Below are 24863 nucleotides of genomic sequence, written 5' to 3'. Positions count from 1 at the left end.
TTTCTCATCAATCAATATAGTTTTTTTTTTAAAACAAAATCACCATGTAAGATATATGACTAATTAGTTTAAAAAATAAAGATTATATTCTACTTAATGTAAAATTGTTCTAAATGCAATGTAATATTTCTTTAAGAGTTATAAATTATTCAGAATTCTGAATGCTTTAAGATCAACATTATAAAGCTAAATGTTGTTAATTGACATGTAGAAGTACTAATTATAGACCTAAACTTGGCAGAATATTTGTTAAACTAGATTGTACCATTTATGTTCTATGGCTTAAGTTGGAAACTCATTTTAATATTGACTGCTTTATCTCATCTAATGGAGAAATGCCAAAATATTCTGTTGCAAATTAAACACTACTCTTAACCAATGTACCAAAATATTTAGTTCTGAATACAGCACATATATTATCCTGTGAACTCGTATGGCTTTAAATTTAGCCAGCTCTGCTGGTATTCTCTGTCTTGCTAGATCTTCTCTCTGCATTTTCCCATCCTGTTCTGTGTTCTCAGCAGTTGATCTTTATAGGCTTCCTCAGTGATCCTTTTTGCACTCTGGCTTCCTAATATGTTCATTAAAAGATAAGCACCAGTAGGAGTCCCAAGGGAAAGTGGAGAGAGAGGTCAGGGTACTTAATCAACCTGCCTTTCTTCATGCAGGACATGGGACTGATCTGACTTCATTTCTTACTGAAGAAGGCCACTTCTTACAGTTCTAGTTCTCTCTTCAGTTTCTGATAACTATCCCCACTCCTGTTCTCTCAGGCTTAGGTGTGGTAATAACTTCTTTCTATTGTTAGTCCTAGGACACTTCACCATTTACTGTTGGGCTCTCTGGACTCTACCCAATCTTTGTAAATAAAATTGATGCTTGAAGAACATGGGTTTGAACTGAGCAGGTTCACTTATACATGGATATTTTTCAATAAATATGCAGTTGGCCTTCTGTATCCCCATATTTGCATTGAGGTTAAACCAACTGCAATTGTAGAGGGCCGACTGTATGCATTGTTTTATTGCATTTTATATGAGGGACTTGAACATCAATGGATTTTGGTATCTGTGGGGAGTCCTGGAACCAATTTCCTCCACCCTGGATACCAGGGATGACTGGGGAGTCAAAATCTATACTTTGATGTTTGACTGTGTGAGGGTCAGTGCCACATTGTTCAAGGGTCAACTGTAATCCTTTTGCTAAACTTTCCTCAATTTTCCCATCAGAATGTACTATTTTCTTGTCGGGACACTGAATTTCTAGCTAAAGCCATTATAAGCTAGATAACAGAAATTAATCACTCAATTTCCACCCTGTGTGGGGGATGAGGGAGTAGATATTTATGTTTTCTATAATACAGTAAGCTCTGGAAGGGTAAGGGCCATGTATAATACTTCCTTTATAATTCTTTGCAATACCTGCAAAGGATTTAGTTCACAGTGCATGTTCAGTTACTGAATTCCTCTGAAATCTTCAAATTTATTACAGGCCTAAATGGAATGTAAGCTCTTAATTTAGGATGTAGACTTCAAGAAGTCAAGAACTTTATTTTTTAAACAGCATTTTTAATAATTTCACATGACATAATTATCATAGTCACTTTGAAAATTCTAAGTTGATAAAAATAGAAGATTTACTTCATGGGTTAGGTTGATTTTAGTTAATAGATGAAAAAATTACATTAAAATATTTAGATCTAATTTTCCTTTTACATTACCACCTCATTCCATATTGACATGGTGCAATAAGATATTTTGAGAAAAGAATATATATATATTTACTTTTGTGGCTTTCACTTCTTCAATAGTATTGATAATATTCTGAATATAATCTGGGTAAAGGTCTGTGGTTGAAATAGGATTTAAGAACTACAGAGTAAAGAGAATAGTTACCAAAGGCTTATCTTCACTATTTCTTTGGGGTACCTGTCGCTGATTTGCTTTTTGACTTTTCCCATAATGCCAAACTTCTCCATGCTTTAAATTTCAAAATTACTCCAAAATTATTCCAAATGAAATATAGCAAATTGAAATGGAAAATGCTTTGATTCATAAAGTCATTAAGTTGATATTATATTGTATTTTACTGTATTATTTTCCTACTTTGTGCAAAACAATGTTTTAATATATAATTGCTCTAAAACTGTGAAAATAGATTAGGAAAAAACAGTTAGGAATTACTTGTCCTTTGATATTCTTTACTGAAAGGAAACTGCCTGGCTAGTTTCAAAGTGCAGATCCCTCACTGTTCATATTTTGCAAACAAGATCATTTCTTCAACAAGTAGAGGTTGTTGGAACATTGCCAACTCAGATAAGTTAACTTTGGTCTTCCAGATAAGGGAAACTGTTTAATGATAATTTTACTAGTCCACATGGGAAATGACCAAAGCACTATTAGATAAGTTAAAACAACAACAACAACAAAAAAAAGCATGGAAAATAGTTTTGCCAACTGTTTCTTCTTGGCTTCTTGGCAAAGATCAGCAGTTATGTTTCCTATCTAGGGACTATCTCTTGTGGGCCAGACTGGATGATCTAATAGGTCATTATAATCTCTAAATACTGTGAATTTTATCCCCAAGTGAACTACATAGTTTATTTACATAGAAACACACTCACAAGCTTAAGGAAATGCAGTATGACTAATGCTAAGGAAAGTGAACCAGAATGACTCAAGTGACTTTTTTCTAAATTGAGTAAGTAAATTAAAATCATAGACATTCTCTCTAGCCCCCCCCCCGCCACAAGCATCTCAATATGTAGATTTTAGATGTCAGAATTCCCCAGTAGTTATTTAGTTTTCTGCCACCAGCAAATTAAAAACAAGTTGTCCTGTTAAATCAGTAAACCATTGCCATGCTTATTAAAGAAGCTCTTCAATGGAGATTTGGTTTAATTGTTGTTTTAATTTCACATTCTGTCACAGGCACTTGGGAAATGTAAAATGTTAGGAATGATAGAATAATAAAAATTACTGGAAAAATACAAGCATGATAAAGCATAATTACTGTGCATTTAAACTTTACTAAGATTCTGTTTTTGTGCCTTGGGCTATATGTCTCTAGAAAATTGAAGCATTGAGAAGAATATCAATTTTTCCACCAAATAGTAGTTTCTTTGGGACTTTGTTGACATAGACAACATTTTAAAGAACTCTTTTTGTTTTCCTCTCTTCGTCTTGTCCATACATTTCATATTATCCCTACAAGGTAATATTTTGTCTATCACAGCCTAAAAATCAAAACTGTTTGTATTGTTGATTTTTTTTATTTTAAAATAAAATCTCCTCCATACCTGACATTGCAACCTCTTTTTTATTTTCCAAGCTTTATTGAAATATAATAAACAATTAGTTGCTCATATTTACATTGTACAATTTGATGAGTTTTTTTTCAATTATAGTTAGCATACAACATATTAGTTTCAGTTATATAGCATAGTGATTAGAGCTCAAGTGATCACCTCACTAAATCTAGTACCCTTCTTCCCCCTTGCATATTTATTACAACTTTGTTGACTATTTTCCTTATGCTACACTTTATATCTCCATGATTATTTTGTAACTATCCATTTGTATTTCTTCCTCTCTTTGCCCTTTTTCACCATCCCCCCAACATCCCTCTTGTCTAGTAGCCCTCAAAATATTCTCTTTATCTATGAGTTTGTTTCCATTCGTGTTGCCATTGTTGTTTATTTTGTTCTTTAGATTCTACATGTCTGTGAAATCACATGGTATTTGTCTTTATGTGACTTACTTCATTCAGGGAATGCCCTCTAGGTCCACCAAGGCAATATCTTTTTCCAACCCCTCCTTTTAGTCTATGTGTGTCTTTTAATCTGAAGTGAATCTCTTGTAGGCACGAATGTAGGAGTCTTGTTTCCTTATCCATTCAGCCACCCTATCCTTTGGTTGCAGCACTTAATACTTTTCCATTTGAGGTACTTGTTGATAAAATGTAGTTATTACCATTCTTTATTCGTGATTTTGCTACATGGTTTCTTAAAGGAGTCCTTCCAACATTTTCTGTAATAATAGCTTGGTGTTGATGAATTCTTTTAGCTTATTTTTGTCTGGGATGTGCTTTATCTTCCTTCAACTCCAAATGATAGCTTTGCTGGATAAAGGATTCTTGGTTGTAGATCCTGGGTTTTCATCACTTTGAATATTTTGTGCCAAGCCCCTCTGGCCTACAAAGTTTCATTTGAGAAATCAGCTACCAGTCTTATAGGTGCTCCCTTGTAGGTAACTAATTGCTTTTCTCTTGCTGCTTTTAAGATTCTCTCTTTGTCTTTAACCTTTGGCATCTTAATTATAATGTGTCTTGGTGTAGGCCTCTTTGGTTCTTCTTTCTGGGGACTCTCTGAGCTCTCTGGGGTTGTAGGTCTATTTCCTTCACCAGGTGAGGGCAGTTTTCCATCATTATTTCTTCAAATAGCTTTTCTACTTCTTGTTCTCTCTCTCCTCCTTCAGGTATCCCTATTATGTGGACGTTTTTACAATTAGTTTTGTCGCAAAGACTCCTTAAATTATTATTATATTTTTGGTTTATTTTTTCTTGCCACTCTGATTGGTTGTCCCTTGGTTTCCCCATCCTCCAAATTGGTGATTCGATCCTCTTCTTTATTCACTCTGTTGATTCCCTCTAATATACTCTTCATCTCAGATAGTATATTCTTCATTTCTGACTGGTTCCTTTTTATAATTTACATTTCCATTGTTATGTTTTCTATTTCTTTGTTAAAGTTCTCACTGAATTCATCTACACTTCCCATAAGTTCACTGAGCATCTTTACAACCAGTGTTTTGAACTCTGCATCTGTTAGATTGCTCGACTCCACTATTCCTGGATCTCTGTTCTTTTCTCTTATATGGTTTCTGCTTCTTTGTCTTCTCATTTGGCTGCCTTTCTGTGTCTGTTTTTATGTACTAAACAAAGCTCCTAAGTCTCCTGGTCTTACTACTATGGCTTTGTGTAGTAGGTATCCAGTGGCACAGACCTGAGAGGGGTTCAACTGCAGGTCAAGTTTAGTCCAGGTTTGTGTCCCTAAGGGACCACCTGTTAAAATTCAGCAAGCAATCCAAAGATACTGTGCTTATAGTTGCCTAAAGAGGCCACGCCAGATACCGAGTTCAGCTGCCACCAGTGTGAGTCTAAGCACTGCTCAGCACATGGCACAGGACTACTGAGGATACAACTGGATGTGGCTTGAGTAGGGCTGTGAGTTGGGAGAGGAGGAGTTTCAGGAAATCCTCTGGGTGGAGCAACCTCTGTTATCCAGTTAGATGTCGTCTCAGCTATGGCAGTGCTGTATAGCTGGGAGTGGGGAGAACTCAACAGAGGAACAATGGATATCACCAACACTTCTGCCCAGGAGAAAGCCTTGTCTCCAGCCTTCGCTTCAACAACTCAGTGTTCCCCTGTATGTCCCTGGTGCCCCTCCCCCATTCCCAAGCAACCAACAGGGCACTAGTGCTCAGAGCAAGTGTGTCTGTCACTGCGATAGTCTGGTCATGGACACATTCCCTTTAACAAGCATCTTCAGTGGCAGGCTGCTGTTGCCAGAGCCTCTGTCCCACTCGGAATCATGCAGACTCACATCTTTACCTGTCCTACCTCCTCCTGTTGCAAAGTGATTCCTTATTTTTCTCCCTAGTTTTAGGGGTTATTCATATATACTCCAGGCGACTCTGCTTGCTGTTTGCACCGTGTTTCTGTCACAAATTTAATGTGGTCATAAGAGCAGATGAACAAAGCCTCTATCATCTATGCCATTTTGACTTTCTATCTGGTATTTGTTGACATTGCGCCCTCTTAAAAATAAATATAAGGATAGACAAGACATCTCAGAGGGCTCAGAGTTTCTCAGCTGATTACTTGCTTGCCCAACTCACTCTGGCATACTTAGGTTAGAAGAATGTAAGGAAGATATACCAATTAAGAAGACAAATAACAAAACCCTCATGATACCAATGGATTATGTTCCTAAGACAATTGGATAAACTTCAGGTCATTATTTTCAGAGGACGTTTCTGGATGCTGATCTTATCTGATAAAAATGGTCATAGAGAGGAATTCTGTCTGGTTATTCAATGATTGGTCTTTTCTATTTTTTTTCATGATTTCTGCTTTCAGAGTCCTGATTTACATTTTAAAATCCTTTCTATTTCAGCACAGTGGAGAAAGGTCATATAAAAATAATGTGTAGTTTCTGACATCCTATATCTTATTACACAGTTTATTATGTATTTTTTATCCTTAAACTAAAGCATTTCTTTAAAAATAACCATTTTTTTACAGGCTGTCTGATAGTACATGCTAAAAACCACAAGAAGACACTCCTAACTCCATCTGTGCCACATGTAGACATCTCTCAGGGTTACTTCCCACAGTAAATTCAATATGGGATATAATACATTTTTTTCACTCTGTAGTCTTACTGTTTAAGTGAAAATATCTCCCTCATTTTACTAACTTATCTCAGCTTAGTGTCTTATTATACATGCTACCTATGATTTATCTTTAATCTCAATTATTTAGTTCATGCTTTGAAATTGCCCTAAAACTTATATTTCTACTGAGGACTATGTTCATGGTTGAGGATACATTTGTTTTGACTGCTTTTATCTTCCAAAGTCTAGCTTAAAAGTCGCTTTCTTTCTTTCTGTTTCCCTCTCACCTCCCTCTGGCAGATCTTTCTTTTGTGACCACGTAATACTTTGTTTTAACAGCTACCCTTTTATATGAGTTTTTGTGAATTCTTTGATGAGAAGGACAACAATTTAACCACTCTTTTATTCCCAGGCTGACACATAATAGTTGCTTAATAAGTGTTGATTCACTTGACAAAATTTTCTTTCAGTAAACAATTTTTGATAGGCATATGATTTAGGAAACGTTGAACTCAAGTAACATGTGTACCCCACATTTAAGTTCTCTTTTGCATTCTGTAGCATCCATAGAAATTTCTCCTTTCATTTTGCTATTGTTTCATTGCACAAGATTGAATCTGAAATAGGTTCAATAGCCAAGTCAAAATAAGTACAACTGAGGCTTGGCTTTTAAAATTTTCTTAGGATGTTGGGAGTTCCCAGAAATTAAAAGGTTCATTAAACTATGCATATGTAAAATAAACCTCAAAGAGAAATGTTTTAATGCTTGTCAGAACAGACTTGACTAAATTTCATGACTTAATTTTTATTTTGGTATAATCACGAGTAGTGTCCCTGCAGAGGAACAAAACTGACTGGGAAGAAATCTTTCTTGATATACCCTTTTCTGAATTGTTATTGAGTGTAAATAAAACTATCATGATGAATGGTTTTGCTTTGATGTTACTAAGATTCCCAGTTGTTGTAGCTTCCTACTGAACTACATTTCTAGTATAGTTTTTCATGGCTTTTTAAACTAAAGAATATATTTTATGATGATAGTAGTAGTGATAGCAATGATGGTGATTTCTTTCATTAGTATTTACTGTACAAATACAATAGACAATAAATACTGAGTTATTTTATTCTCTTAATCAAAATTAAACAGTCTTTCAAATAAAGTGATATACCATTACAGTATTAACTATGTCTAGCAATGTCGTTTCACTTTAAGCGTTCATTGAATATAATTATTCTTAAGTTATATTTTATTTTTTAATTCTAGAAATGAAATAAATAAATCCGTCCATCTGGAAAGATTTCAATACAACCCTATCTAAAGAGTTAAAGCTATAATAGTTAACCATTCATTTTGTTCACTTTATCAAATAATTGTTAATTTATTACACTTCTATTCTCTGTTCCCCTACGTCTATTTCACATTTGAATTCATCAATAATATCGGCCATTAACAATGTGCTATACTTTGTTCAACTTTCTCTTTTGTACATAGATCATCTTATGTATATGTTATTTACATTATATACATACCCATATTAGGCATACACGGTAGTTCCCCTTATTTGTGGTTTTGCTTTCCACTGTTTCAGTTAACCATGGTCAACCACAGTCAGAAAACATTAAGTGGAAAATTCCATAAATAAACAATTTATTAAGTTTTAAATTTTATTCCATTCTGAGTAGTGAGATGAAATCTTGCTCTGCCCCATTCAGTCCTGCTTTCATGTAAATTATCCATTTGTTCAGCATATCGACATGGTGCAATAAGATATTTTGAGAAAAGAAAACAGAGCCCACATTCACATAACTTTTATTATATCATTAAAATTGTTCTATTTTATTATTAACTGTTAATCTATTACTGTACCTAATTTCTAAATTAAACTTTATCATAGATGTATGTATAGGGAAAATATAGTATATATAAGGTTCAGTATTAACCATGGTTTCAGGCATCAAACTAGGGGTCTTGAAATGTATCCCCCATGGATAGGGTGGAACTACTGTACTAGATATATATCACATTTATTTATTCAGTTAGTAGATAGAACTCTATTGAGCATTTATGCTAGGCACTGTGGTAAATGTAAGATAGATATATTTTCTACCCTCAAAGATCTTGAAATGTAGTAAGGAGAATAAAATAATTACAAAATAACTATTCATAAATACAGATGCATTAGATACAATTCTGAAGTGCTATAGTGAGTCAGAGGAAGAGGGAATTTCCAATTGTAGAACCAGAGAAGGCTTCATGGAAGATAGGTATTTTGATTTGGTGCTTGAAGAATGGGTAAGATTTTGAGGGACAGAGTTTGGGAGCAAAATATTCCCGATAAAGGGAAAAGTGTAAATAAGGGGCTTGATTGGCGAGAAGTTTGACCTATATTGAGAACAGAAATAGTTCATGTGGGCCTAGACATAGTGTGAAAATTGGTTTAATATATGAAAAGTCTTGATTCAGCTGTGAGGCAGCTCAGGCGAGGCAACTCTGATGTTATAGTTCAGGCCGCGGGAAATGCAGTCTTTGGTGGAAACTGAAAGATAACTCCTTTGAGGAAGAGGCAAAGCTGGATTATTTAGAAAAGAGTGGTTTCCCCAGTCCTAGAGTGGTCCATTTCTATGCAAATGAGGACTCTAAATTTTCACAGTTTGATTGGTCCAAATAGCACCATGCTGATTGATCGGAATGGAGCCGCGCTGATTGGTCAGTGCAAATGCATATGAAGATATAGTTCCTCAGTTCTGATTGGACAGGGTAACTTTTAGTCCCGTTGGTCAAATTTCTACCCTAGATGCTCTCTTATAAGGGTTAACTTAGACAGAAAGAGCACAGTGCAAGAGGCTTGTCTCAGTCTGTGGCTTTTCCCTGAAATGCAGAGTGCATGGGAGGCCCATGTTTAGCAATGACTATTAGAGAATGTTTACAAATTTAAGCCCAATTAGCCACCAGGAGCTTTTCTTAACAGGCACATTTATTCTTGGGATCAACCCAAGTAATCTGAAATCATTTCATAAAGGGACATGAATGGCATGTAAAGGTGTTTGGAATTTTGCCAGATAGCTATGGGGAGAATGTTGGATGATTAACTGTCTACTTTAAAATGATTAATTAGCTTTTAAAGTGGGCAGGGCAGAATGTAAGAGACTAGTTAAGAACTTACTACCATAGACAAGTGATCTATGTATCCCTCTGAACTACAGTACTGGCAGTATGTGTGTAGAAAGAAGAGAATGTTTGGCAGATCCAGTCAGTGCAATTGGGATTCAACAGTGGATAAATAGGAATAAGAGCAGTAAAGACTTGCTGAAGGTTGATTAAGTAAATTATTATTATTTTTTTAAAACAATATGTGAATTTTGCAGAAATACTTGGCAGACCAGGAATAAAAAAAAAGAGGAAACAAAGGATGATTACTCTAGAACATAGTTCGGAAAATTTAAAAAAAATGTGAAAGGTCAAAAGATAATAGATCTTGTAGTGCTAGTGAAAACATAACTGAAATGACTTCATAAGCGGTACCAATTAAGTAGAGATAAAGTTTAAGTACAGCTAGAAGAGAGTAACTGGCTGGGGAATAGGTAGGAATTTTGAAGTATTTATGTCACAAATAGAAATTGAATTGATTGAATAGAAGTGAAGAGTGGATATGTGATCACCAAGAGAGGATTTCCTGAAGGTTAAGCAGTTTCAGATAATGGTGAAGTTCAGGTTGTGGCTATGTTTACTGAAGACAAAAATGTAAAGTAGATAAATATCATTTTATAAGGCCAGGATTTTTGAAAGGTACTCAGTGTAGACAGAGTTGGGGAAAAAACTATAAATTGTGATAGAACTAAATTATAAAATTAAAATACCCTGTTACTGAATGAAAATTCAGAGACAGATTTCCATGGACTGTCTCCATCTCTAAAAAAAATTGTGATGCTAAAATGTGCAAGTCTCAGTGAAGAAGCCCCACTCTTTCTGCCAGATTTTGAAAACTGAAGAATTGTCAGTTATTTTCTAATTCTTCAGGAATTCAATGCAAATATTATTCTTACTCTCTTATTCACTAAAAGCAAGGACATATAAATTTGCAGTCACTAGATGTATTTAAAGGTACAGTTATTAGATGTGTTTCAACTCCATATTTGAAAATTCTCCAACTCACTAAAATGTATTTATTTGAAAACCCACATTAGTACTGGCAATACTTTTATGCTCATTGCAGACATGGACAGAGCAATGAAAAATTTGTGTCAACTGAAACACACATTCCCAGCTGAAGTCAAACAAGGCAATGCTCTGCCTTCTTGTTATAGCTCTCATACTGTGTCTTCTTTGAGATCTATTTAGTATCACATTTTTTTGCATTTTTGTACTTTTTGTTGATGATTTCACTGTTTAAAATGGACTCCAGGTGTAATGCTAAAGTGCTATTTAGTGTCCATAAGCACAATAAGCTGTGATGTGCCTTATGAAGAAAATGCATGTGCTAGATAAGCTTCATTCAGGCATCAGCTATAGTGCTGTTGGACATAAGTTCAATGATAATGAACCAATTGTACATATTAAATAAGTTGTCTTTAAGCAGAAATACACATAAAACAAGGTTATGTATTGATCAGTTGGTGAAAATATGACTAGAGGCTTGCAAGAAACCAACCCTGCATTTCCCCTAAGAGCAATTCTTCAGTATTCACTAATTCAGTGTTTGCAGCAACTCTATGGAACATAAGTACCACAAATAACAAGAATTGACTGTACCTTTTTGTTTTGGTTAAAGGTAGCTGTCTTAGTTGTTTGGCCACACTCAAGTTCTTTATCTCTAATGATTATTCCCTCTTAGAAGCATATCAACTTTGCCTAGACACTATTCTCTTGTTAATTTGTCAATGAAACCAAAATATAATTTATTTTTTATTTTAAAATAATTTTTGACTTACAGACAAGTTGCAAAGAGTATGGTGTTCATTTAGATTACCTAATGTTAACATCTTCATAACTATAGTATAATTATTAAAACCAGGAAATTAACATTGTTATACTACTACTAACTAATCAACAGACCAACTTAGAGTTTCTCCACTTTTCCCCTTAATGTCTTTTTTCTAGTTCAGGATCCAATCTGGGATTCCACATCGCATTTAGTGTCATGTTTCCTTAATCTCCTTCAATCTGTAAAAATTCTTCAGTCTTACTTTGTCTTTCATAACCCTGACACTTTTAAAGAGTACTGCTAGTCAGATATTTTGTAGACTGTTCCTCAGTTTGGATTTATGTGATGTTTTCTCACAATTAGATTGAGGTCACTAACTTTCAGCAAAAATGACACAGAGATAATTTCAGTAATGTCAACATGTTGTCTGACTGGTGATGTTTAATTTTGAAACATGTGCCATGTTTCTCTATTACAAAGTTACATTTTTTCTTCTTGGTGATTAATAAGTGGAGTATTTTTTAACGTTAAAATTTTCTAGATTACTTTTCAATTAATCAGCAAGTATCTTATTGCTAATTAGTTCAGTATTGAGCATGATAATAAGTAATTGGCATAATTTTTAAAGAATATTCTTTTATTCATTGAGAACTGACAGTCTAGCTGAGGAAATAAGTATGGCACAGATTAAACAACATTACATGAGTAAAGATATAGAGAACTACACTGTGGTAAATTATATAGCACAGAATATAAGAGTTATAGGAATGATTAGGGAAGGCTTCCTGTGGAAAGTGGGAACTCCTGCTAGACTTTGAAGGGTAGGTAAGGTTTTCCTAAGTAGAACATAATTCGGTGAAATATATTGACTTGGCTCCTTAGGAGCAGTTATAGAAGCCCAGAATATATGGATAAAAAACGGAATCCCTACCTTCAAGGAGCTCCCACTCTACTGAAGACAAAGATGGCTATGAATCAAGAGCACGTATAACTAATATTGTATAGAGAAAAGAGAGTATTTCAGATATGTGGCAGCAATATTACACCTTAGAGATGAAAAGAAGATAACCTTCAGATTATCTAGTCTAATTCTCTGCACTCTAAGAATGCCAAAAAAAAAAAAGTTCCTGAGATGATGTCACTCAATCTATACTTGACTATTTCTAGTGACAAGAAGTTAATTTCTTAAGATATCTTATTTCACTGGTTTATGTCTTTTACTGACAGAAAAATTTCTATTGAGCTAAAATTTACTTCCTCCAAACTTTCACCAATGGGTCTAGTTTTTCCCTCCTTTTGCTATAGAAAACAATCCTACTCTCTTTTTTAGGATAGTCCTTTAAAACATGGACACTATGTCCTTTCTTAATGCCCCCATCAAGTTAAACATGAAAACAAATCTAAGTACTAATGTGATTTCTAGATCCTACACAATTCTTCATGTATTTGGTTATCAATTCATATAACAACCAGAATTGAAAATACTCTCAAACTATCCAATCCGTGAAGAACACAATGTAACTTGTTCTAGACAGTATAATTCTATTAACATGGCCTAAGAGTGCTTTTGCTCTTTTAGAAGCAAAACTGTTGACTCGATTTGTAGTTCTCTTATAAATAATCCATTCCTCCTCACTCTACTTCCATGTGCTCACCCTCATCCTGATCTATATCCCTGGAAATATTTTGTAATAAGTATTATAAGAGGTCTTCCCTATTCAGTTCAGTTGTACTTTTGAACCTAACATTCAAAACTTATTTATTTCTGTTGTATTTTGTGATCTTCACTTTGAGCTATTGTTGGAGTTCTTTTTGAATTTGATCTTGTTATCTTGCATAGCTTCTATTTTCCCTCACTTTTAATATCTATAAATTTGATAAAAATGTAATCTATTTTCATCCCAAGGCTTTAATGAAACAAACAAGACAGAGTCAAGAACAGAGCTCTTGGACGAGCCATGTATGTCTGATCATTTCACAATATAGAAAGCTCCCACCTGCACTATCATGCAACCTCTGTGTTTCCCTCTAGAGAGACATGTGGGGAGGGAAGAGCAGGACATGTGCTGCTCTTGACAGTGCTGAGCTCAACCTAACTAGAGCCCAAGGTGACATGTTGGCTAGCAGTTTCAAATCAGATTATACTTCAGAGAAGATGGGTCACGTTATGTCATATCTTACAAGTGAGATGACTTAATGATGTGACAATCATTGATACTAATGACAATAATTCTGAATTGTTTCAATGCTTGTGGAGTTTCTTCTTGTATGCATGGTCTTATAGATATGAAATGGTCTTATAGATATGAAATGGTACATAATAAGTTGCCAATAAAGATTTGAGACTAGGGAATAACAAAATAAAAGCAGAATTTAAAATATTGTTAATGGAACTCAAGATTGACTGGATGGGGAAGAAACTAGAGAGAGGGAGGCTAGTAGGGAAGCTGTGGGAGTTATCCAGGAAGTGAGGAGGCAACGAAATTAGACAGACAACAGAGAAAAATGGAAAGGAAGCAACAGATAAAATACACGTTTCCTCAGAAGAGCAATAGAATTTTGCAACTAAAAATGGATTTGGGGAGGGAGGAGGTCAGGCAAATCAAAAATAACTCCCACATTTTAAATCTGGAGGAATGATGGTTCAGTAGGCAGAAGCAAAGGAATTGGTAGAGAAAATCTTGTTCAAAGTGAGATTGGTTTTGTTTTTGTGTTTAACTTAATGGTGATAAAAGACAAGAGTAATTCTTAGATGAGAGACTAAGTTTGAAAAATCATCATCCATTAACATAAAGAGAAGGGTTTCTATGGAATGCTATATACAAGTAGAAACATAAATGACTTCTGTGGCATAGCAGAACTGTAGGATTACAGTAGCTGTCAATACCTCTTGGTTTCCTGGCACATGAATGGTATTATTATAAAAGTAATAAATATTGTTTCTGATTAAACCAAGGATTTTTTAACTGCAAATCCATTTAAAATGTTGCAAACGGTAAATGTGGTTATGAAAATCTTGGAAATTGAAATTAGTTAAGATAAATTATATACAAATCATAAAATGAGTCATAGGAGTAAAGTTTTGGATATCTCATTCTTTAACCATCAGAGATATTCTGACAAAGCTATATACATACTTCTAAAAAGAACATTCTACTTTTTTTCAATGACTGCTCAATTTATAGTCACTCTATCCACTCCCAACCCACGAATAAGTGCAAAGAGAGAATGAAAAGATATTAACTTGTAGCCCCATTAATCAGAAAAGACTCTGTTATTAAGTTCTCGATCATAATAATCACTAGATATTCATCAAGCACCTGATCGTGCTTATGTTAAGTATGCACTCACTGGGCAAAGGTCACATGGGCTTTCCCTCTCTGGATATGTAGACCCTACATGCAAGAGCAAGAGAGAAAATAATGTAAAATGGTCAAACAAAATTATATTAGCAATGTTTCAACTATCCTATTTTATCAAGGAACAAAATATTCTATTTAAGCAAATTTTCGAAAGAATAAAAACTCACCTATCTAATCATTATAGCAACTTCTACATTTCCAGCCTCTTTAAACTGTTTTCTGTACCTAACCTGATGACTAAGAATTATCCAATAAAAATTGCTATTGTTGAACTCTGTACTCTTAAAAGTCTTTCTTTGCTTTTTGCTTCTCAGTGGTTTCAGTAGCCATCTATTGACAGTTGCTTCCCTCTCTTCTTGTTCTTGTCCCTCAGTTGCTGCCCTGCTTCACTTACAGTTTGTTACTTCAAAACATCTGTAGGACTGGATAACCAAGGTTGTCATAAATTGTAAGTGAAATGAGTCAATATACAATTCTGAGTAAGGGTCTAAAAGAAAAGCATATAACTTTATTGTGGAGACATTCAGCTTGCTACTTTGAGTGTTCAAAAGTATGATCTGCTCACTTCTGCATTCTAAGGTGGGATTTAGGAAGTTGAGGTTGAAGAAATACTGACCTCTGTGTAAGGGGACATGGTGTTTTGCTCTATTTACAGTTTAGATTATTAGGTCACAAGTTAGTACATACATTAAGGTTAGAAAGCAAAGTCTCATGTCTGGAAAGTGGAGAAACATAGACTTTCCTATAATCAATCTGATGAAATAAAAATGTAGCATAATATTACATTATTAAAATAAAGATAAATATTCTACTCTAATTTTGGCTGCCCTCTTCCAAATACACACATATACACACAATGCTTTGTTAATTTCACTGGTGGACATTTTTATTCCATTAATGGAAATGCTGTCATTTTCAGTGCTTCTGAAGAGTACTGTCCCCTGTGAGTCACAGAACGGTGTTCTGAGAGGCAAGCATTGAAGAGTAAGCTAGGCAAATGGACTTTGGTTAGAGATGGAAAATGAAAAGAGTCACTTTGAAGATCACGACTCATTACTGAAATATTAAGAAGTACTATGGTTGGCTCAGAGTGTAAGGGTTTGTGTTAAACTTCTCGAGGGCTATTTGTGAGTCCCTATCAATATCTAGGTGGGCTTTTCATGAGTCAGGTGATATGTAGCATTCTTTTCTTCCCTTGATATTTTTAGGTTCTTCTAAGAATGTGCATGTGGCCATATTCTTCATTCTTCAGGCCACATTAATATTTAAAAAGAAATATTTTGAGATTTAAAACTTATAATTTCCAGATTGGCTCTTTTAAACTGATATAGAAATAATTTGATTAAAACCACCACTTAGATTACCATTAGTAATAGCAATAAGAAAATCTGTTCTTGAAATTAGAATACTGTTCGTATCTCCAGTGGGCCTTTTTATTTGTCTTTAATAGATCTGTGCAGAGTGCCTGAGAGAATACCATTTTCATTTTATACATGCTTACACTAGAACCCAGGAAGAACCAAAGACACAGGGTCATGCTGGGATGTGGATAGCAACACATCAAGGCTGTCTGGAAGGAACAAGACAGAAGTTCAATTAAGCAGAAAGAGTATGGTGGCAGGACACTAAGGTTCAAGTGCAGAGGAGTTATTTACAAAAGAGGACTAAGCCTAAGCAAATAGATATGGTCCCAAAATCTAAAGGTCAGATGATAAATAGGGATAGATTAGCAAGCAAAGCTGAAAATCAGTCTTAGAAATGGAAGGTTTCTTTCCAGCTTGGCTTTATGCTGTTTTCTGACATAGATAGCTTTAGGGCTTAAGGATTTAGTTATAGTCAGACAGAAGTCCAAAGATGAATCCTGCCCCTCAATGAGACAAGAACAGAAATACACAGATTGCCTTATGGTTGGTTCTATTTAAGCAGCACATTGAAACTGAACTTCTATTTCACTGCAAAATTTCTTCCATTAAATTATGAAATGGGTTGCAGTATTTGAAAAGCTTTTCCTTCATTTTAATTAAATGGTTTCAGAAAAGATTAGAGAGTTAATTTCTGTAAAGGATCCCAATAACACCATGAGAAGAAAAAATCTTTCTGGAAAGCTTTTTTGTTTTTAAGAAAAATAATTTTAAATTAATTTTGCAAATGCTTGTGTAATCAGTGTAAAGAATACAGAGTTGTTAGGAAAACATAGCAAGTATTCCACATATATAAAATGTGTTGAAACATGACGTACTTCTCTAGGAAGAGACAAAGATCACATATCTAGGTAAAAACTCAAATTAAAACCAAGTGTAGAAGTTAATCTCTTCCCTCAAATAAACATGTTAAAGAGACTTTCTAGTAAGCAGTAGCAGTCAATATCACTTTGTGATGTTGAAATAACTATTTCAATTAATATGATTGCCTCTAGAATAATGACATGGAAGATGAGTCATAACATTTATTGACTGGCTACTTTGTTTACATTACTCTTTACCAAAACACCATAATTGAAGAAGTAATATTTTTATTTTACAATGAGGAAGCCATGAGTTTGAGAGGTTAAGTGATCTGTTTAATACCATACAACTACTCATATAAGTAGAGCCAAGATCCAATGCTAACCTGTTTCTTCCAAATTCAGAGCTTTTTGCACTATACCATTTAACCCACTTCCTTAACTGAGTAAATCTCATTATATTTGAATAAAATTGGCATTGAACACAGTCTGACAATTAACCATTCACTAAGCTGAGATGCTGATATTGCTTTGTGAGTAGGAAGGACTCACAATTAACCATTCACTAAGCTGAGATGCTGATATTGCTTTGTGAGTAGGAAGGACATTTTTGATTTCACTTATCATATGCTGGAAAAAGAGAAATTTGGCAAGACATTTTTGGTTGAGCTGATTAAGTACATACTCTCAATTCTTCACAAACTTCACTTTAATCAGTCTCCATAAGATTTTGTTCTAACAAGATTATAGAATATGAGGTAGTTTGAGGACCCTAGAGCTAAATATATTTGGCTCATCGTTCATTTTTGTTGTTGATTCATATTATTGGACTTGGATATTTTTCTTCTAAGTCCAATGTGCCCTTCTTACTTATTCTTGTGAATGTATCTACCCTATTCCTGATATAATATCAATGCAGATATTCTGATGGCTGAATCTAACTTTGTATTATCTAGAATAGGGGCATGTGAAATTTTATAAAGGACCAGAGAGGAAATATTTTAGGCTTTGCAGGTCACTCAACTCTGCTACTGTAATGAAAAAAAAAAAACAGTTATAGACAAGAGTAATGAATGGACAAGCAAGGACATAGGTTTGCTGACACTTAAACAAAAAGAAAGATGTTAATTTACTAACAAAAATGTACTCAAACCAACCCACATCTCCCTATATGTCATATAGAGTTCTTCCCAGTATATTGCAGAACATGGAAAAATGACAAAGCTCATCAGATCTTCAATCACAGAATGTCTCAACAACTATAATTGCACTCTTCTATAATTTGCCATTTCAGTCAAACATTCATATGAATCAGTCTTTGAAAGGTTGATTATATTATCCTTTTTTTTTCCTAGGAGAAGGAATCAGTGTGTCCTTTATTAAATATGTCTGGTTATTTCTTTAAAATAATATTCTAATATGCATTTCCTCTTCTAAGCAACTGTATTTAGAGGCCTTCTTTCGCCTTGATTTTTTTCATTCACATGCCCTTATCATATTCATTATTTCTCTTTCTCCTTGAAATCTTCACATTGTGACCACATTTTCCCACCACTTATTTATCTTTGGTTTGCTTATTTTTTGTTTAGACAATAGCCTACTCTTCATTGACTTTACTAATAGAGAGCAGGACATAGATAATCTAGAAACTATGGGTAGCCCACAAGTCACTCCTACTTTGGAATGCTTGCTCTGGTTTTAGGGGGAACAGATTTACCTTGATGATTGTATTCAGCTCAACCTAATATTAAAATTAATTCTAATTTCTGGGCACTTCATTGACCAAAGTGAATATAAGTGTGTCTCTGATTAGGAAAATTGTTTCATATAGATAATACTTATGCAGATAATAAGATATTTGAGTACATGAATAATGAAATAACAGTTGGCATGTCAATCAACAAATGTTTTTTGAAGTCCTACCAATTGTCATGGATGTGTATCATGTACTTCAATATTATTTGGCATTTCATATGTATTATTTTAACACTTACGGCAAATGCATTACAAGGATAATTTTTCATACTAGGTTTTGAGAGGTAAAATGACTTTCCACAGGTCTCAAAAGATAAAGAAGGGTTGTGATTTGTACTCGGTCTTCTGATAATAAATCTAGCACTCTTTAAGCAGCTGCCTGTGGGTATATAGGTTCCATGCAACTCAAAAATATAATTTTATTCCTTATTTCTGGACACAGAGATTCATCCATGTTGCATGTGTAAGTAGTTTGTTCCTTTTTATTGCTGAGTAGTATTTCACTATAGTATGGATATGTCACAATTTTTTTTTAATTCATTTATTGGTTGGTTGACATAGCCAGTTGTTGGCAATGTGAATAAAGCTGCTATGAACTTTTATATATAGGTTTTTGTGTGGCTATGTTTTCATTTGGTAAACTCTAGGAGTAGAATTGCTGGGTCGTATGGTAGATGTATATTTAACTTTGTAAGAAAATGCCAGGTGTCCACACTGGTTTACCATTTTACATTCCTACTAAGAATATATGTGAGCTCCAGTTTCTCCATAGTCTGTGAAAACTTATTATTTCCAGTCTTTTAAATGTAGCCATTCTAATGAGTATGTAGTCTTATCTCATTGTGATTTTAATTTGTATTTTCCTGATGACAAATAACTTTGAGCATTTTTTCTTGTGCTTACTAGCCATTTGTATATATTTTTCTGTGAAGTATTTGTTTAAATTGGTATCTTTTTTTTTATTAGGTTTTCATTATTATTGGGTTTTATGAGGTCTTTATATATACTAGATACCAGTCTATCATGTTCTATGTATTGTAGATATGTTCTTTCAATTTGTGGTGTGTATTTTCATTTTCTTAATGGTGTCTTTTTTAAAGAGCAAGTTTTACATTTTGAACAAATCCAGTTTATTGACTTTTTTTTTCTCTTATGGTCCATTGTTTCTGTGTCTTACCTTTGTTATCTTTGTCTATTCCAAAAATTTTGGGGATTTTCTTCTGTTTTCTTCTAGAAGATTTATAGTTTTAACTTTTACATTCAAGTCAATTGTTTTCTTTGAGTTAATTTTTGTGTGTGGTGAAAAATAGTTGCAATGCTCTTTCTTTTGCACATAGCTATCTTCTCCTAGCACCATTCGTTGAAATGACAATTTCCCCATCCATTGAATTGCCTTGACGCTTTTGTCAAAAAATCAATTGGCCATATAGGTGTGAGTCTATTTTTAGACTCTATTATGTTACATCGATCTGTATGATTATCCTACCCTCCAATACCACACTGACTTTATTATTATACCCTATAGTAAATCTTGAAATAAAGTAGTATAAAGCCTCCATTCTTTGTAAATTACTGTGAAAATAATGGAACGTTTGTATTTCTGTATCAGTGTTAAAATTAACTTGCCAATATCTGCAAAAAAAAAAAAACTTGCTAAAATTTTGATTGTGAGATTACTTTGAATCTATAGCTCAATTTGGGTGGAATTGACATCTTAATGATGTTGGAATCTTCCAGTCTATCAACCTGGTATATCTCTGCATTTTTTTAGGTCTTTAACTTTTTCCCAGCAGTAGTTTGTCATTTTCAGTCTTACACATTGTATTTGTTTCCTAGGACTGCTTGCTATAATAAATTATCATAAACTGGGTAGTTTAAAACAACAGCATTTTATTCTCACTGTTCAGGAAGCCAAAAATCTAAAATCAAGGTATTGGCTGGCTGGTTCCTTCTAGTTGCTCTGAGGAAAAATTTGTTCTATGCCTAGCTTTGGTGTCTATAAGCGATCATTGGCATTCCCTGACCAATCTCTCTGCCTCTGTCTTCACATGGTCTTCTTCTTCTATGTCTCAGTGTCTTCTCCTTTTCTCTCTCTTATAAGGACACTGCCATTGGATTTAGGAATCAACCTAATCTGGGATGATTTCATCTTGAGATCGTTACCTTAATTACATTTACGAAGACCCTTTAAAAAAAAAAGTTCTCATTCTGAGATTCTATGTAGACATATCTTTTAGGAGCCACAATTCAACTCAGTGTACACATATTTAAAAAAAAATATTCCTAAGTATTTATGTTTTATTATACTATTATACTATTATAAATGAATTTTTAATTTTTTCCAATAATTTGCCACTAGTATATAAAAATATAATTGATTTGTATGTATTATTCCTGCATGTTACTAAATGCAGTTATTACTTTTGGTCATTATTATATATATTCCCTTAGGATTTTCTACATAGACAAGCATGCTGCATTCAAGCAAAAGTAATTTTACTTTTTTTCTATTTATGCCTTTTGTTTTTCTTGTTTTATTATAATTGCTAGGATATCCAGTGAAATGTTGACTAGAAGTGGTAAGAGCAGGCATCCTTGCTTTGTTCCCAATCTTAAAGAGAAATAATTTTATAGTTAATTGTTACGAATTATCTTAATGATAGGTTTTTTTAGAGTTTTTTTTTTTTTAATCAGACTAGGGACAATTCCTTTCTATTCTTAATATGCTGAGAGGTTTTTTTTTTTTTCTTTTAAATCATGAATGAGTGTTGAATTTTATATTAAAATAAGATTTTTTTAACATATATTTAAATAATGATACTTGTCCCCATTTATTCTATTAATATGGTGAATTACACTGATTTTTAAATATAGAACCAATCTTAGTTTTTTGGAATAAATCTTAATTGGTAATGATGTAATTTTTGTATATTGTTAGATTTGATTTATTAATTTTAAAGAATTTTTGCATCTATGTTTATGAAGTACAATTTCTGTTATTGCCAATTTTATACATTAGCCTGTATTTAATTGTCCAACTTTGGTCAAAATGAGTTTGGAAAAGTTCTTTCTTTCTCTATTTTCTGGAAGAATTATGTAAGATCAGTACTATTTCTTACTGAAATATTTGATAGGAATCACCAATGATACTATTTGGATCTGGAATTTTCTGAGTGGGAAGGTTTAAATAATGAATTTAATTGCTCTGATATAAGGCTATTTAGACTTCCTGTTTCATCCGTGTCAGTTTTAGTAAGTTGTATTTTTCAAAAACTTTGTCCATTTTATCTAAGTTCTGACCTACTTATTTTTATAGATCTAGCCTAGATATCTTCTTTTCTGTGGAACCTTACTTGACTCCTCCGATAGAAATGATTTCTCATCCTTTGTGCCACTGCTTTATCTAGTAGCATTTGTACCCTCCACCTTCCTTCGAGGTTATTTGTCCATATGTCTCTCCCTATACTAACTTAAGGGCCCTAAAATTCAGTGATTGCATCTTATATAACTTTGAGTCTCTGCCTCCTTGTATGGTGCTTGCCACATAATAGATACATCCATGCCTAATTTATCAAATTATTTCATTTATTGTTATTTAATTTATACTTACACAGGCATGTTTCTAACAGTAGATTTTGAGCTTCTATTGCAAAAATGGCAAATATTATTCAATGTTCCTATTTATTCTATGTCATATACTTAGAACAATTTTTAAAACTATTGAATTGAATAGACTTACTTGTTGAACAGTACAGGAAAATCAGAATTCTATGAACTCAGAGAATAGAGATTAGATAGAAATAAGGAAAGCGTGCATCAATAAAGGAAAATAACATTATTGAGTACTTACTATATATCAGACACTATGATACAAAATTTGTATTTCTTACCTCATTTAATCCTAAAATAATTACACTATTTAATTAAATAATTACATTATTTAATCCTAAATAATAGAAGATATTATTATCCCCATTTTATAGATCAGGTGTAGAAAAGTTGAATACTTTGCCTAAGTCCACTAAGTTATTAAGTTGCAGATCTAAGTTTCACATATACAAGTTTAAATGATCCTATTATCTATGTTCTTGGTTTCAATTGTACTTTTGCCCATTTGGTCTTCTATAAGACACCTAATGGATTTTCCCAGTATCTTTAAACTTTGATAGAATAGAATAGTCTATGGTCTCCTTAACTGAATGTTTGGATCACTATAAATTTAGAAAAATTCCAAAGTATTCCCTGCTTATAGCACAAAAATATGCAGAAGTAGCATAGAAGATCGAAAGCAAACTTATTTCAAAGTATGCTGCACAACTCCCTGGCATTCATTTGATGATATCAGATGCCACCATTTTGGATGTGGCTAACTGGGGACATCACTGCTTCTTGAGTTTCTACCCAAATACCATAAGGGAAATGAAGAGATCAAGGCCATGATGGCTCAAGCAATCTTCATGGCTTGATGTGAAAGCAGAGGGTCATTCTTTAAAACAGATCTTACTTTTACGTCTGTTTCATATTGGTTCAGTTTAGAAAGCTCTGTGGGCTAATTTGCACAAAGCACATTCCTTCTCCTTATATCTTGATAAAAGATATGTGAAACACTAGATTCAATCACATTGCCTCTATGCTGCTACTAAGATGATTCCACCTTCAGACTCTTTTCTCTTTCAATGCAACAGTACTCTGTAAGTTACCTAGATCTGAGTTGCATATGATAACTAGGATTTTCTCAATTATAAATATGAATAATGCACCATTTTGCTAATACATCTTAACCAAAGAACTGGAAGGGAAGGCATGTTTTTCTATGATTCCAGACTATCAATTGAAGCAAAAGTTCTTCTTAAAGTGGAAAAAAAAGTATATATGTATGTATGTATGTATATATGTATGTATGTATTTGTGAACAATTTTGGGGTGAAGAACTTGCTACTTCTCCAGGGAAATTGTTTGCAAATATTGAAGAGACAGCTTAACAATTCACACTGATCATTCCCTGTGGTCTGCCATGACTAGGGTGATACTTTCATGTATTATAAGCATCAGACAAGGAAGCTGGATCAATTCTTTCCCTTGAAATTCTAGTCTGTTAGAATGTCTCCCTTAGGCATCCACAGCTCTGAGTTCTCTCTGAGTAAGAAATGAAGCAAGTACTCTTAGGGCTGGTCACATTAGGGAAAATAAAATATAAAAAGCATCCCTGCCTTTTAAATGCTGGAGGTAAGCAAGGGACTCTTTCTCACTTTTAGGTAGTAGATACAATTTCCTGTGCTCTGGGCATTAAACTTGTTGAAAGGACATTGTTGAGACTTAACATTAATTAATAATGTTTATCATACAAATCTGGATGAATACTATCCTACACGAAGGTAAAGGAGAACAAAATCGAATAAATACATGCTCCTTTGGAAGCTGTTTTTGGTTAAGGGTTTTTAAGTAGCCACTTGAAGTCAAGAGGCATAGTAGGAGTTTGGAATAATAGAAGTTGGAGCAGAATATAACCATGTTCTTCCTCCTGCCTAACACTGGGCTTAGGCAAAGCACAGTCCATATAAGAGCTGCCTTATAAAAACTTGCTGAGTGAATGGAATGATTGAACTAATGGTTGTTAGATTCTGAACTTTCTTACATGGTAGTTTCAAATTGTGGTGAATTTGGTTGTACTCCACCTAGGTGTTGTAAGAGGCCAGGAAAAACCTTTCTATTTGATTCTAGAAGCTGAGAGAGTGCTCTATGCTGCCAGAGAAGACCAGCTTGTGACAGTTCTGTTTATCCAGAGGCAGTATGGACCATCTTACCCATTGTCAGTTTCAACAAAGAACCTATATTGCCTAAGGAAACAGTGTTTCCTCTTACAAGGTACAATCTAGGCTCCTCTGTCATGAGGGGACTGCTCTTGGAAATGCACTCCAGAGACTTTCCTATTTAACCAAGATACCAATTGCAATTCTACATAATTCTCCTGCTGAGGCTCTATGAAAGGAATGATTTGGGATAGATACAGCAAGATATTAGGACAAATTTTCCCTATTCTTCATGCTGCACAATACAGAAGTGAACTTGATTTCAAAAAAGACCCAGTGCTTTTCTAACCACTTTTACTCATAATGCTTTCAAATCACTGTCTTTAATTCAAATTGTGCAGAGAAACAGGGAAATGAAAAAAATGATAAAGTGGCTAGTAAAAAGTAAAATGACA

General features: G+C 33.8%; 2 protein-coding genes across 3 annotated transcripts in view; both read left to right on the top strand.

The window, feature by feature from the left end:
• LOC120612231 (uncharacterized) overlaps window positions 1-24661 on the top strand; it is a 65598-nt gene extending 40937 nt beyond the window's left edge. For both annotated transcript variants that reach the window (XR_005655411.1, XM_039874718.1), the window contains exon 5: window positions 24380-24661. The gene's annotated coding sequence lies outside the window, so the exon portion shown is untranslated. The remainder of the gene's footprint in view (window positions 1-24379) is intronic.
• On the top strand, window positions 24387-24643 carry BLID (BH3-like motif containing, cell death inducer; the record flags this gene model as incomplete). Its single annotated transcript, XM_039874719.1, is given in 2 exon segments — window positions 24387-24549; window positions 24552-24643. Coding segments are annotated over 2 exon segments (255 nt in total), but the record flags the coding sequence as incomplete, so codon positions are not given.
• Window positions 24662-24863: the final 202 nt, after the last annotated feature.

This window comes from Pteropus medius, unplaced genomic scaffold (genome assembly GCF_902729225.1).
Source record: "Pteropus medius unplaced genomic scaffold, Ma_sr-lr_union100, whole genome shotgun sequence".
Lineage (NCBI taxonomy): Eukaryota > Metazoa > Chordata > Mammalia > Chiroptera > Pteropodidae > Pteropus > Pteropus medius.
Note: the sequence above shows the minus strand (reverse complement) of the source record. Positions and strands in the feature narration are given on the sequence as shown.